Source organism: Arvicanthis niloticus, chromosome 13 (assembly GCF_011762505.2).
Source record: "Arvicanthis niloticus isolate mArvNil1 chromosome 13, mArvNil1.pat.X, whole genome shotgun sequence".
Classification (NCBI taxonomy): Eukaryota; Metazoa; Chordata; class Mammalia; order Rodentia; family Muridae; genus Arvicanthis; species Arvicanthis niloticus.
The window spans coordinates 62,352,160-62,365,660 of record NC_047670.1 but is presented as its reverse complement, the minus strand read 5'-3'; the positions used below and the strand labels follow the sequence as shown (position 1 = coordinate 62,365,660).

The 13,501-nt window shown below is 48.6% G+C and overlaps 1 protein-coding gene across 4 annotated transcripts in view; it reads right to left on the bottom strand.

The window, feature by feature from the left end:
* Tafa5 (TAFA chemokine like family member 5) overlaps nucleotides 1–13,501 on the bottom strand; it is a 212,321-nt gene that overhangs the window by 70,143 nt on the left and 128,677 nt on the right. For all 4 annotated transcript variants that reach the window (XM_034517111.2, XM_076911844.1, XM_034517112.2 and 1 more), the window contains exon 2: nucleotides 7,424–7,573. In XM_034517111.2, the coding sequence (XP_034373002.1) occupies nucleotides 7,424–7,573 (150 nt within the window). The remainder of the gene's footprint in view (nucleotides 1–7,423; nucleotides 7,574–13,501) is intronic.

Here is a 13,501-nt window from a genome sequence, read left to right as displayed (position 1 = left end):
GTCCCTCAGTGTTCACACTGAAAGCTTAACCTCGATACAATGTGCTGAGCCACAGAAGTCTTGTCATGAGAACCGTGTTCTCACCAACAGCTGTATGCCAGCAGTCAAGGACTGTGAAGAGAGAGTTTGGCCCACGTGAGAACATGGTGGCCTTGACTGACACTGCATAGCTAACAGTGGATTTGGCCTCCCCAGCCTCTGAAACACAGAGAAAAATCGTCATTCCTGTTCTTTATAAATTACCCAGTTCCAAGGATTTTGTTTGAGTAGCAAAGAGAAGGCTAATAGAAATACAGAAGGAAAAGTATCTTCTCCTGGGAAAGGAGACCTTGCTGCCCACTGTGTCCTTTGATGACCTGAATGGCTGTCAGCTCTTAGGATGCAGCAAGGGACATTGCTGGCACTACCTGTCAATGGAGAGAGCACAGGTGGAAGGTGCCCCAAGGTGACAGCCCAGCAGGATGCCTTTCTACGTTGCAACTCCAAAGAGCCCAGCTCCCATAGGCCCTTTGTACTCAGCTCTGCACAGCTCTACCTTTGCCTGACCCAGTGTTGCCTATGATGGCTTCTTTCATCCCAGTGCTTTTGCTGCACTGTGAGGTGAGGCAGGGGACTGACTCCATTGAACATTCTGCCTGCTTGTAAGGCTACAATGCTAGCTGGTAGAGCAGCCAGACTGTAGAAGACACAGCTACTCTTCAAATACTCCCCTCCCACCTCCTCACACAGTTAGTTACTTTATTAAAATAAGGTTCTAACCAGCTTCCAGCATCATTATCTGAAGTAATACATCTCCCCCAAACTCCTGGAGCTATTGGGGTAAGGACATCAATAAAGAGTTCCCTCATAAGGATGGGGAACTGAAGGAGAAATTGGTCTGGCATCATCAGGACTGCTCTATCTGGGTCTCTCTGCCCCCAGATAACATGATATGGGGAATCACAGATCAGGGACTGCATACCCTGTCTGGATTCTCGTGCCTCATCCCCTGGAGAATGGACCCTCATGGCCCATCAGCTAGCTGTCCTCACTGGAGGCTAACATGGAGTGTGCTTTGTAGAACAGTGACAGAAGCAGGTGTGTGCTCCTGGAAACCACAAACTCCAGCATGGCTCAGCACACACAGCAGGCCCACTTGTGTGGCCAGTTCCACATCAAGGCCTTGAGAGATCAGTGGATACTGGGAAAATCTTCTAGGCCATAGAGGAGCACTGTGGGACACTCAAAATCCCAACCCAGCCTGAGGCAGGACAGAAAGACAGAAAAGATTCTAGGGATATGGGGAAGGAAGAGGATCCCCTCACCCTAGACTCTGCCTGAAGTTTCTTGACAACTAAGAATCCAGACTGCTAGTACAACTAACATTTGCTGTGAAAGTTGCCAGGATAGAAAGAATATTCCTTTTTATTTTTCTTTCCAATATAATCTTTAATAAAGTATAGCAATAATATTTCTAGAGGTATTAATATATATGTATATATATGTATGCTTTCATATATATGTATATATGTAATACATATATATTTGTATATAATATAGATACACAAACACACACACACACACACACACACACACACACACACACACACACACACACATACACACACACACTCCTAAATAAGAATGTCAAATGAGCCATGTTTGAAGCCCAAGCTTGTATGAACCTGAACACGGCCTTACTCTTTTTCCCAGATTTATTTTCTGAGACTGTCAGAAACCAGACAAATTCTGTTTAGTGTAAACACACCTTTACTCCCCGTAACCCTTGTGATCTAGGGTGTTACTGGCTGGCTGTCCAACAAACCAAAGGCCTCATTAAAACCCCTTCTGTGGAGTCACTTCATTTGTCTGCATGGCGACTGAAGAGACAATTGGGCACCTGTCTGTCACACCCGTACCCACACTGTGTGTCTTACTCTCCCTCACTACTGCTGTTCTACTAACCTCCTCTCTAAATCTGGGTCAAGTCTTGTCTTAACCAGCTCCAGCTCCGCCTCCTATCATGTTATCCTGAAACTCTCCTCTGCAGCAGTCACTTCTCCTGAGCGGAGGTCTCCGAGCGGAGCTCCTTGGAACAGTACAGGATGCAGTGTGGAGCTGTCTCTCTGGTCCTATGCCACTCCCACTGCCAAGTTCACCATGTAACTGACCCAGGGAGCCTCTGAGAAAAGATACAGTTAGATGAGACAGGGACCCTGTTCTCGAACATTCTATCAGGAAAGGAAGGAACTTAGACAAGGAGACTGCCTGCCTGTCCCTTGTTCTGTGGTTGCCAGGCAACCACGTCTGGAGTCACCATGTTGAAAATTAAGCGTGCTCATCCTCACACTTGCTCAGCAGTCCAGCAGCCTACTTATATTAGTGCACAGAAAGCCAGCAATTTCCCAGTGGCCCAAGCTGCTTTCTGGAGGCACAGGCTAAAGCTCTCTCCCTTCTGAGGCTTCTTTTCCTTCATCTAGATCAGGGTTCCCTAGAGCTAGGGCAGGGCTTTCTGCATTGGGCATACCCAGGGGAGCCCACATCCTAAGGAGGAGCTTCTCAACTGTGCATGCATATCAGATAGCCACTAGGCTGCTGTGCCATGTCTCTGAGACTCAGAACAATAAGATCTGAAAGGACTCAAGGGATACTGTGCCTAAATGACATTCTCTACTTTGGCACTGAACTGTAAGGAAGCATACAAGCTATCAATGCAGTGATCATCAAACCCTGTGGCCACAACTGAATCTGGACAAGTCTCTGGATTACGCTCCTGTAAAGATGCCTCTTTGGTGGTCCTGATGCAAGTTGGTATCCAGGGAACTGAGGCCCTTCTCATGGCACCTCCCTCCCAGATGCCATTTTCAGCTTGCCTGTCAGAGCTGACCATGGTCCGATGCAGAGTGAGCAAAGCTCCATGTGGTTCAGGATGATCTTCAGGCATGATGGCTGTGCTTGGGATAGGTGGAGTGTAGCAAACACTTCCTAAGTGTCTCTCAGCTTCCGGGAGTTTATAGCATAGTCGATATCAGGTATGGCTGGTTGCCACTGGATCGAGTCACTGATGGCTAGAGCTGACCAATGGAGGATGCCATTGCTCATATTGGCAACCAAAACCTATTCTATGAAGTAGAGGCCCATGCAAGGAGATGACAGTCACTACCAGACCCACAGGCTGGCTGGGGGCTGGGAGAACTGTTTTTGAGTAAACCTCTGAGTTGTCAAATGAAAGTCCATCAGGAATCTGGTTGTGTCTCCCCATCAAGGAGATGCCGAGGTAACAAGTAAGATCCTTCCACAGCCTGTCCTGTGGCAGGGGCCCTGTAGGCTCTGCCTGACCATTGCTGAAGCTGATTACTGAGCCTGGCTGATCTTGTTATCCAAGGGAAATGCAGCTCTTTAGTCGGACCAGCAGGAATCCTTATCTCTGAACTTCTGCAGGACGTTCCACAGCAACAGAGCTCAGCTGTCTCTGGGGCATGGCGTCTTTCACCAAAATCACAACTTCAAGTCTCACACATGCTCCCGCCTGGCTATCCATTGTGGATGGACAGACTTTTTATTCCCCGGGGCCATGATAGACACTCTGCTGTGTCCAATTTCCATGTACTCTTATTCCAGAAGCTCTGGAAGTCTGTGTGCATGCCTGTATTCAATTTGCAAGCCTGGTTTCTTGTGGTTATATGCTTTGTATTTACGATATGACTCTGAGGTGTTTAAGGAACCTGTGGGCTCTATCTTCTCTCATGGAATTTTGCATCTTGGTTTTCTTTAAATTTTTTATTATGTTTATTTATTTTTGTGGGGTAGGGATGTGCAGGTACCATGAGATAGGTGTGGAGGTCAGAGGACAACCTAGGGCACTATTTCTCTTTCTGCATCTGGATCCTGAGGAGCAAACTCAGGCTGTCAGTCCTAGCAGTGTGTGTCTGACACTGTCATCTCCCCAGCCTTCTCTCTTAAAAGTTCTTTTTTTAAAAAGTTGTATTCGTGCATTTATTTGTGTATGTGTGGGAGAGTGTATGCTTATGGCATGAGTGTGGAGGTCAGAGGACAAGGTTGGGAGCTGGTTCTCTCCTTGTACCTCGTGGGTCCTGTGGATCGGACAATGGTTGTAAGGCTTAGCAATGATAAACACCTTTAACCACACTGAGTCATTTTTCGACAGGATGTTTGGAAACAAAGGTGTTTATGTTTTGGTAAAGTCCAACTTCATTCCTTCTCTTTTATTGCTGTTGTTTTGATAGCTACTCTTTAGGAACCATTAGTCAAAGCCAAGACCAGCAGGGAATTACTGATCTTCTGAGGGTTAGAGTCTCCACTCTTCACACTTACTCTGCTCTCTGTGAAGGAGGGTGAGAGGTAGGGCTCTGATGTTGCTCATCGGCAGGGGGAGATCTAGTTGCTCTAGTGACATGTGTGGAAAAGACTTCTCAGAGGTAGCCTAGTGGCAGATCAGCCAACTGTAGCTAACTATGCATTCTCAGCCCCTTGGAACCAAGTCAAGAGTGGAGGTCACTTGCTCCTTTATCTTTTCTGGATCAACTTCTGAGATAAAGGGTCCCATCCTTACATAGAAACAGAGCAGCCCTCTTCACATGGACCAGTACTGCCAACATATCTCCTTGCCCTATTCTCCAGCAGAGTCCCCCACGGCCACACCTAATACATGGAAGACTTATGTGTTACTGAGAGAAAGACTACTGTCCCCAGATTAGCATCCTGGAACACTTGGCGTCTTGTACTGCTCTCGAGGCTTGAAACACACTGCTGTTGTCCCCATCTGTTCAGGAAGACGTGGGCTTTTGCTCATGAACTCTGGGTGGTGAGCAGACATGAAGATGGAGCCTTGGGCCAGAACCTTGGATCTGCTTTGCCTCCCAGCCCATGCTAATATTCTTACCAGGAAGTGCAGACTGCCACATTCACCCAGGCAGCTCCCAGGCAGTGACAGTCATCAACGTCAGCCAAGCAGGGGCCTCGAGAGTCCCCTAAGGGGATGACATCGGTGCTTACAGAAGAGGGAACAGAAGATAACTATGGGGCATCTGTCTGCACTTGAGAAAATATTCCTCATGTAGGCACTGCTTGTGATCCCACCCCAGCCTGCCCTCCTGCAAAGCTCTCAGAGGAGCCCCCTCAGCTCTAGATGGGACGTCCATGGACACTGCTCTCCAGTAAACTCTAGTGCCCTGAGCATTTCTCTTCCAAAGGCAAGCAAGGGTCTTTTCTTCTCCTTCCTCTTCCCCTTCCCTTCCCCTTCCCACTGTCACCTCATAGCCATGCTTTATTTGGATTTCTTTCCAAAGGAATTTCACGAAAACTCAGTGAGAGAGAGAGAGAGAAGAAAGAGAAGACCGACCCTCTATGATCTGGCCAGAGGAAGAGTGTACACAGTTTTCTGCTGAGAGCCCAGCAAGGTTCTCAGTCCAGGGCAGCACCATGAAGCGGGCATGCGGGGTAATCCGGAGCATCCATACACAAAGCCAGTGCTGCAGGGACTTGCTCTGCAGCCCACAAAGCAGAGCTCCAAGGTTAGGTCTGCTTGTTGATATTTGTGTTAAAATGAGAAACCCTGGAGCAGGCAACCAGATTGCTTTCAGGTCTCTTTTCCTGTGGCTTTCTGTAAAGTGGATCAGGTCGGGAAAGCAGTGAATAAGGTCATGGTGCTGGAGACTGGTTTCTGCAAAATTGCCTCGGCTCAGACTCAAGGCCAGGGAAGAACACACTATGAAGTCGGTCTCACTGTCAGCCCCCTCTGTCCACGGCAGGGAGCTTTCTAGTGATCTCTTCATCCCTCAGGACCCGGCTCAAATTCTCCTTCAGGGATACACTCATGCCCAGGTGAGACACGCCAGTACTCACAGCATTGTGTTATAGGGGGTTCTAGGGATCAGGTGTTTTGAGACCTGATCTCCCTTATACCTGTCTATACCTGGTTCACCTCATTTGGATGAATAAATGACAGAATAAATGAATGAATGAACAAATTTACCAATAGCTACAAAGCCAACCAGCAAGAGAACACGTGACAACAGCAGGAGCAGCGGGTTACCACTTTTGCTCCTGAATCCAGGGTCAGCATAGAGCCCTCCAGGCTAAATATCACTGGTGTTCAATGTCAGCTGGGCCACCACGGCCCAGACTATCTTCAGCAGACACAACGGCACACAAGGAAACTTATTATGCACACAGAGCAAGAAAACAAGAAAAGCAAAAATTAAATTAGAGGGCAGCCTAAAAAATGCCCACTGTGCAGAAAACTCGAGCAAACTAATTTGTTTGGCCTCCCTTGAAAATGGCGAGGTTTTAATTTAGGTCTCTGGGACCAGGCTCCTTAAGGCACCAGGAGGCTGTTGAGGGTGGGGAGAGGGGAGACAGGGATTTGGTTTCAGATGGGCAGATCCAGATTCAATTAGCACTCACTGCAGACCCTGTCTCCCTGAGGCTGGTGGAATGAGCGAGAGAAGAGAAACCGTAGTGGCTGCCAGCTCCACATCACCTCAGCATGGTCCCAGAAAACCAGTCTGTACTTACGGAGAGGCTGCTACCACTCTGCTCACAGGGATAAAGATGTTGACCCCTTGGAGACTAGGCTGCACAGAACCCAGTCCTTGGACTCCACTAGCTATGTATAAGGTCAGATATGACCCAGACAGCCTATGGATCCTCTACCACCCTCTGCCCTGGTCAGTATGATCACTTTCATTCTACACTTTCTTGACTGCTACAGTCTTCAAGCCCTTCCATATTGGCAGTTGGGGTGTGGAGTGCCCACAGTTCTTGGAGAATATGAAAGATACTGAGGGAGGTCAGGGTTCAGTAAGCTTAGGACCCTGCTTTACTGTACCATTGGGTCTCCAGCTGAGGACAGGATCCCAGTCGGAGTTGACTCTAAACCCCAAGCTACACAGGGAAGCCAAGGCCTGAAAGAACCTCTTGCCTTGGTCTTAGGCAAAGTAGACCCTGGCCAGATATCTAGCCAGATCTCAGATCCACAGTGGGTACCATCTGGGATCTAGTTCCAAATCTTGTCAGCCCTGTTCTGTCCATGCCTCTGATTCTGCTAATCCTTTTCTCAAGAATCATCCTGATTTGGGGGAACAATTATGACACTGGTTGCAGCCCAGCTTGTTATAATGAACATCTTTGTGGGTTGAACACAGGAACCACATCTGGGTGGAGACATTGAGTCTCTGACACCTGGAATCATGTAGTGAGTGGCCACTCCTATGGGTATAGGACATGCTGCTCATGACTACAATCACACTAGATACCAGCCTAATGAAAAACTGCCCAGAGGCCTGACCCTAGGACTATACCTCAGAGTCAGCCTCAGAGCATTCTGGAGAAGGCTCTTTCAGAGTGATGCCTGCTCACACAGAAAGCCTAGAAGACCAGGCTCAGTACCCTGAAGTATCACCAGAAGACTGGGGGCTCTTACCGTCCACACAGGCAGGCCGGGCTCGAGTGGTGCCTGCTATCTGCCCCTTTCTGCATGCACAGCGTGCTGTCTGCCGGGCGATCGTCCTCCGTGGCTGGCTGCTGTCCCGGTCTAGGGTCACAATCTCACAAGTTCCAGCGGCCAGCTGACCTGCAAGGAAGAAATAGCCACAAGCTAAGTGGCCATAGCCTGGAGGAGACCCATAGCACCCACCTAGAGTTGAGGTTCACCAAAGTGGCTCAGCCAAAGAGATGTGGAGAGAGCTCTCTGTGGCAGGCAGCAAACCAACTCCTGTATGCTCTGCCAGGGATTCCAGTCAGCCCTATCTCAATGGACAGGAAATTAAATGTGGCCATCTCCTCTACCACACACGGAAATGAAATCTCAGAAACACAGAGGAAGGTGCTGCCTTCCCCTCCTCCACACACTAAGATTTCTAATCAAGCCAAGCCACGCAACCTCCATTCCAATGTACGAGGACACTGCCCTCAGGATGTGCTATCTTGGATCCACAAAATGGGGCAACCAACACTGTATATATGGGCTATCATATTGCAAGGAGGAACTATCATCCCCACCTGGGTGCAGACACCGAGATGGTCAGAGACCAAGGTATATATCCCAAGGCTTGCCCATATAATACACATGAATGTATGTAAGAGGTACACCAAGACACAGCAAATATGTTACATGCCCAAAGGCCTGGCTGGCAGATATAGGGAAGACTATACAGATATACACAGGAGGCAATCAAGCAAAAGCATAAGTTCCCTATGGGCATAGACTTACCGGGGTGCATGTGCAGTGAGATACTCACATATGCATAGGTACATACAAGTTCACACATGTCAACCGACACCGAGGTGCACATATTGATGTGCTCATGTGCACACCCAGCCTCAAACAAGTACATTCATCTATACTTAGGTACACACAGGCTATACACACTTATACACAGGTGTGCCCCTGTAGATACACAGAATCACATAGGTGTATTCATATATTCAGGCACATACAGGCTACACTGATGTGCCCATGTAAGCATGCATGTACATAGGGACACACTCAGCTAGACACATGCTTCATGTATGTTCTTGGGTAAATACAAGGCACATTCAGCTGTACTCAGAGGTGCACACAGGCAAAATGGAATCTCCCATATAGACACACAGGTACACATGGGCACACTCAGCTGAACATTCTCCAGGCATTATTCTGTGTGGATACACAGGTACACATGCATCTGGGTACATCATATGTACCCAGGCACATATGATCCTGGACTGGCTCTAGAAGAAGGGACATGTTTTTCTAAAGCCTCAACCTCACCTTAGGAGAGGGAATCTCAGTGGGAAATAACCCCCTGCAGTTTAAGCTGTCACTGTGTGGCCAATACCGTAAGTGCTAAAGAGCAAGACTGTCTGATTAAGATAGCATGGTATTCACAGCGGACCATGAAAAAATGCAAAACTGGCCACCTTGTAGGAGGACAGAGGGCTCCCCTCAGCCTGGCTGGTGCTGCTGCCATGTCATCCCAGCACAGTGAGCCCAAGGCCTCCTCTATCATGCTACTTCACAGCCTCGTTAGGGATCGAACCACAGAAAACCTGAGGTATGTCACATACTCATCTTCAGGATCTTCTACCCACTCTGCACCCCCCCCCCCAAAGATGAGCCCAATCCCTGTACCTTACCAGAATCTATTTGCACCCAGGTGCACATAACTGTGACAGGAACTTCCTTCCATAACTAGCTGATTTCACTTAACATGTCCCTAAGTCACCTCTCCCATATAGGCACCACGGGCTTCCACTGTTCCAAGAGTGTAACTGCCCATATAATACCACCTGCAACCTTTTACACTGTCTTGCATGGGAATTCTAGCATAATATCACTATCCCAGTGTTTGACAGATGGACACTTCCCAGTGACATCATTTCTCCCTGTGTCTGTGCTGTGTAAGAAAGAAGATCTCCACCTTGTCCCTACAAAGTGGGTAGGTAGACAATCTGGGCTTAGAGGGGCTGTGATTTATGGAGCCACAGACCTGAGACATTTGCAACAGGGGCAGGGTCTGTACACTCAGGACTCCAGCTGTCTCTTTAAGAAAACGCCCTGGGCATAAGCCTTCCTCTACTTGGGCTCAACCTGCCCTGTTTGCCCTGTGCTCCCTGAACACCAGAGGATGGCTCAGGGTCTTAGGTAAGTCCCATGCAGGGAGGAGTGTGTCCCTGTTAGCCAGAGAGCTAAGCAAACTTGACTGTCGAGTAAGTTGAGCTTTCAGTGCCTAGCCTTCAGATGCAAGGGGTTTCAGCAGGGCTAGGCCATAGACCACAGCCTATTCATGCCCTTGAACAGCATGCAGAGATAGTGAGTATTGGTGTGCCTCAATGGCTGTTCAGATGTCAGCTCTGCCTGCCAGCTCAGCACTGGGATTAGGCCTTGGCACAGATCTATGACAAACACACATGCTCTCCGCTCCACCAAGAGCTGATGACAACTGAATCAAATCCTGGGACATTCCCATGGCAAGAGTTAACACTGTATAGTGGCCTACCAGAACCTGACACCACCCCATATGCTGGGACACTAGCACTGGTCCTGTACTACACAGGCTGTGGTCTGGATCTTGTTCTACACTGCATAGGTTAGGATCAGAAGTTAACCCAACACTGAATGGGGCCCAGTGGAGACACTGGTCTAGGGGTATCGATGGCTATACTTTCTCTGGGCATCCAAACCAGACCCACTCTGTCCTTCTCCTACAGCCACAGGTCCTGAAGAAACACTTCTTTCAGGTCATGTCATACATGGGTGTGGCACCAATGCTGGAACAAGACAAATGCCATAGTGGCTACATCTACACAACAAGATTCCCAGAGCCACATTCAGCCTCTGATCTCCTGAGTCTCTAGGACTCTAGTGGCCACTGGCAGGAAGGACAATGAATACCCAATGGGTGTTCATCAACTCCAGCTATTTTCTGTTTTCTGAGAGAGACACAATCTGTCCAGAGGATATAAACAGGTCCAGGGAACAGCAAACTAGAGAACACAGCACAGGACAGGTCTCATTAAAATGCCCAGCCATCCTCAGACCAGCAGGTTAAGTCCAGGCCTTTGCTAATCCTGTCCCAAATACTGGGTGGCAAAGGCAGGGACATCTTTCAAACCCTATGCAAGATTTCATGTAAACATAGCCAAAGTCAATGGCTCCAGATAAGGTGGTAAGTCTAGCTCTCAGTAGCTAGTCTACAAGGTTTCCAGTGCAGGTGGCCAGGAAGCCCTGGGGGGTGGGGTCTGTAAAGAACAAGGTCTCAGGTTCTCTCATGCATGTACCTCTACCCGAGACACACACCGATGAGCTGTTTGTCCCAACAGGGCTGTGACATACATCTGAGGGGATAAAGGATATGATGGGCGTCAGAATAAAGATTCAAAGTGACTTTGACAGGAATAGAGTGAAAGGATGGCATTTAACAATCATAAATGTCAGCTCCGTGTTTAGATTACAATGAAAACGAGGTAGTCAGGAGGCCAGAGAGAGACCCTCAAGCCTTTGTCAGGTGGCTTTATCAGGCCATGGGATTCAGCATCATTCAGAAGATGGAGACTTGGGTGGGACCAGTAAGGGGAGACACAGTAAGGAGAGGCGGGCTCCCCATGACCTTTCTGGAGCTCCCAGGTCAGCCCATGGTTCACAATTTGGCTGAGTGACAGAGGCCTCTCTGGTCCTTGGGTCATAGTATGCTGGCATGACTGCTGTCCTCAGCTCAGATCTACTCCAGAATGTAGAGACAGTATCATGAGACTCATGGGTGGTTCAAACAGCAAAGGGGACACAGAGGCCACGGGTCTGGGAAGACCAGCAGGGAGGAACACAGGGTTGCAGGGTGACCACTTGATTTTACACACCTTCTTCCTCTGTGACAAGGGAGAGTTTGGGGCCAAATGGCTTTAAAGAAGGCCTGTAGGTCCATCAAGAGTATCCTTGGCCCAGGCTAGTAGGGCCAGGGATCTCCTGCAAGCCTTCTGGGTCCCCAGGAACCCTGGATAGTCTCTGGTTACAGGAAAGGAAACTTCCATTAACTAACTCAGGCACCCACATCATTACAACTAGCAACATGTGCTTAGTGGTTCTCTAGACTGAGATAGAACAGGTGCTGGGGGTCGGGACAGGCTACTTAGTGGAGGATGTCAGCCAAGAACACCAAAGAGCACCAGGCTTAGGCCTGGGGTAGGGGCTTAGTGGCTGAGCTCCAGGCTTTCCCCATGTCATGACCTGCTAACCTCTGGGAGGTCAAGGGAGACCACCGAAGAAGCTCACATCTGGGAATCATGTGCACACCGTGCAGCATCCTTCTAAATCTGCAGCTCAGGAGTATAATGATAGGTTTGCACACAGGGAACACGCTCTGAGATAGCATTTCTCAGGGCTCCTAAAAAGCCTGCAAACCTTGTATAGGCATTCCTGTCATTCCATCTCAGCAGCTAGTAATGGGGACAGGGACCCCAGGGGGCCACAACAGGATGAACTAAGACTTTGAGGATATAAGAAATGATCATGCAGTCAACATATTGCTCACCTAGGTACAAGTGAAGGCATTTGCGTCTACTAGGTGTACAGATTGTTTTCTATACGGCCATAACCAAACTCCAGATTTGGTGACATGAGCCCACGTGGTGTCCCACCAGAGGAGGCTTCACACCCATCTTTTCCTGGTCCCCCTGTCACTGATCTGTATTAGTTTCCATGAGTGACAGGCACCAGAAATGAGCTGCTATTTTGGGCTCTAACCATCACATGTCTTGGCCCGCCAGGCTGCAGAAAGGGTTCATCTCTGGGCTGTCTCTGAAATGGTGAAGTGTTAATCTGCTCAAAATAACACAAAGGGCTATTGATCTGACTTACCTATCCCGACAACTACCCATATCACATGGTTGGGGATCTATACAGGTCCAAGAGCCCTGCTTGCATCCCCTTGTCCCTTGGTCTGCACCAGAGTATCCTCAGCCAGAATCCTTTCTTTCTTGTCACTCCTGGAAGGTGTGACAACTTCTGCTGTGCTGGGTGCCACCTAAAACCCCAGGTCTCTGACCCATCAGGGCAGGCCACACATCCACCCAACTTGGAAGTCCACATAAATCTGATGGTGTTTCAAGTTTGGAAGTAGCCAGAGCCCTGAGCCTCGGAGGAGATGGTGCTGGGGCCAGACACTGTGTAAGATATCTCCATCTCCCTAACCTACACAAAACCCCAACTTCAAACTGAAGACAACTAAATCACCAGTCCTGCCCATGGCTCACAAATGAAGCTACTAATGTTTAGTTTTATCCCCAATTCTATAGACACACAATACAAAGATTAAAATGTTCAGGAAAAAAATGTTCTTAAGATCCGATGAACAATCTATCTCAGTGTTTGAGATGGAATGAAACCAAGCCTCAATTAAATCCCAGGATCAAATTCTCCCTCACACTCCAACTACTACCAAGTCAATTAAGTGTGTGCCACAGATCACAAAGCCCAATTCTGCAGACCAGCTGAGGATTATCCCTGCATGATAAGTGTGAGGGGAAATTTTAAAAGACAAAGCAAGAAGGGCCAGGCTGGCTGCTACCCACCCAGATATGTAGCTGGAGTATAAGATAGTAAGGATTGGATCAGCAGACCACAGTCCCTGTCCCTCTCTGGAAAGACCTGGTCCACCCCACACTCGGTGGTCAGACCCCTGCAGAGGGCAAGAAAAGGAACAACTTTGTCACCAGGAGATAAGACAAGCCCAGGGACCAGGAAGCAGGAAGACAGGCTCACAGGCCCTGCATGGCTTGTGAAGACCTTGATTTTAGAAACCATTCTCTGCGTAGGGCCAGCTGTACTCCCAGTGAGCTCCACACACAGTGATACCTAAAGACCTCAGGAAGACTCCTCAGGATCCCCTTGGCTTGGCTTAGCTATCTGGGATGGTGCTCCAGAATAAGGGAGAGAGGACTATATAGAGAGATAGCCAGGAAGATAGCACTGACCTTCTAATACAGGCACACTGGCATCCCTGGATTCATATGTAAACATATGTGA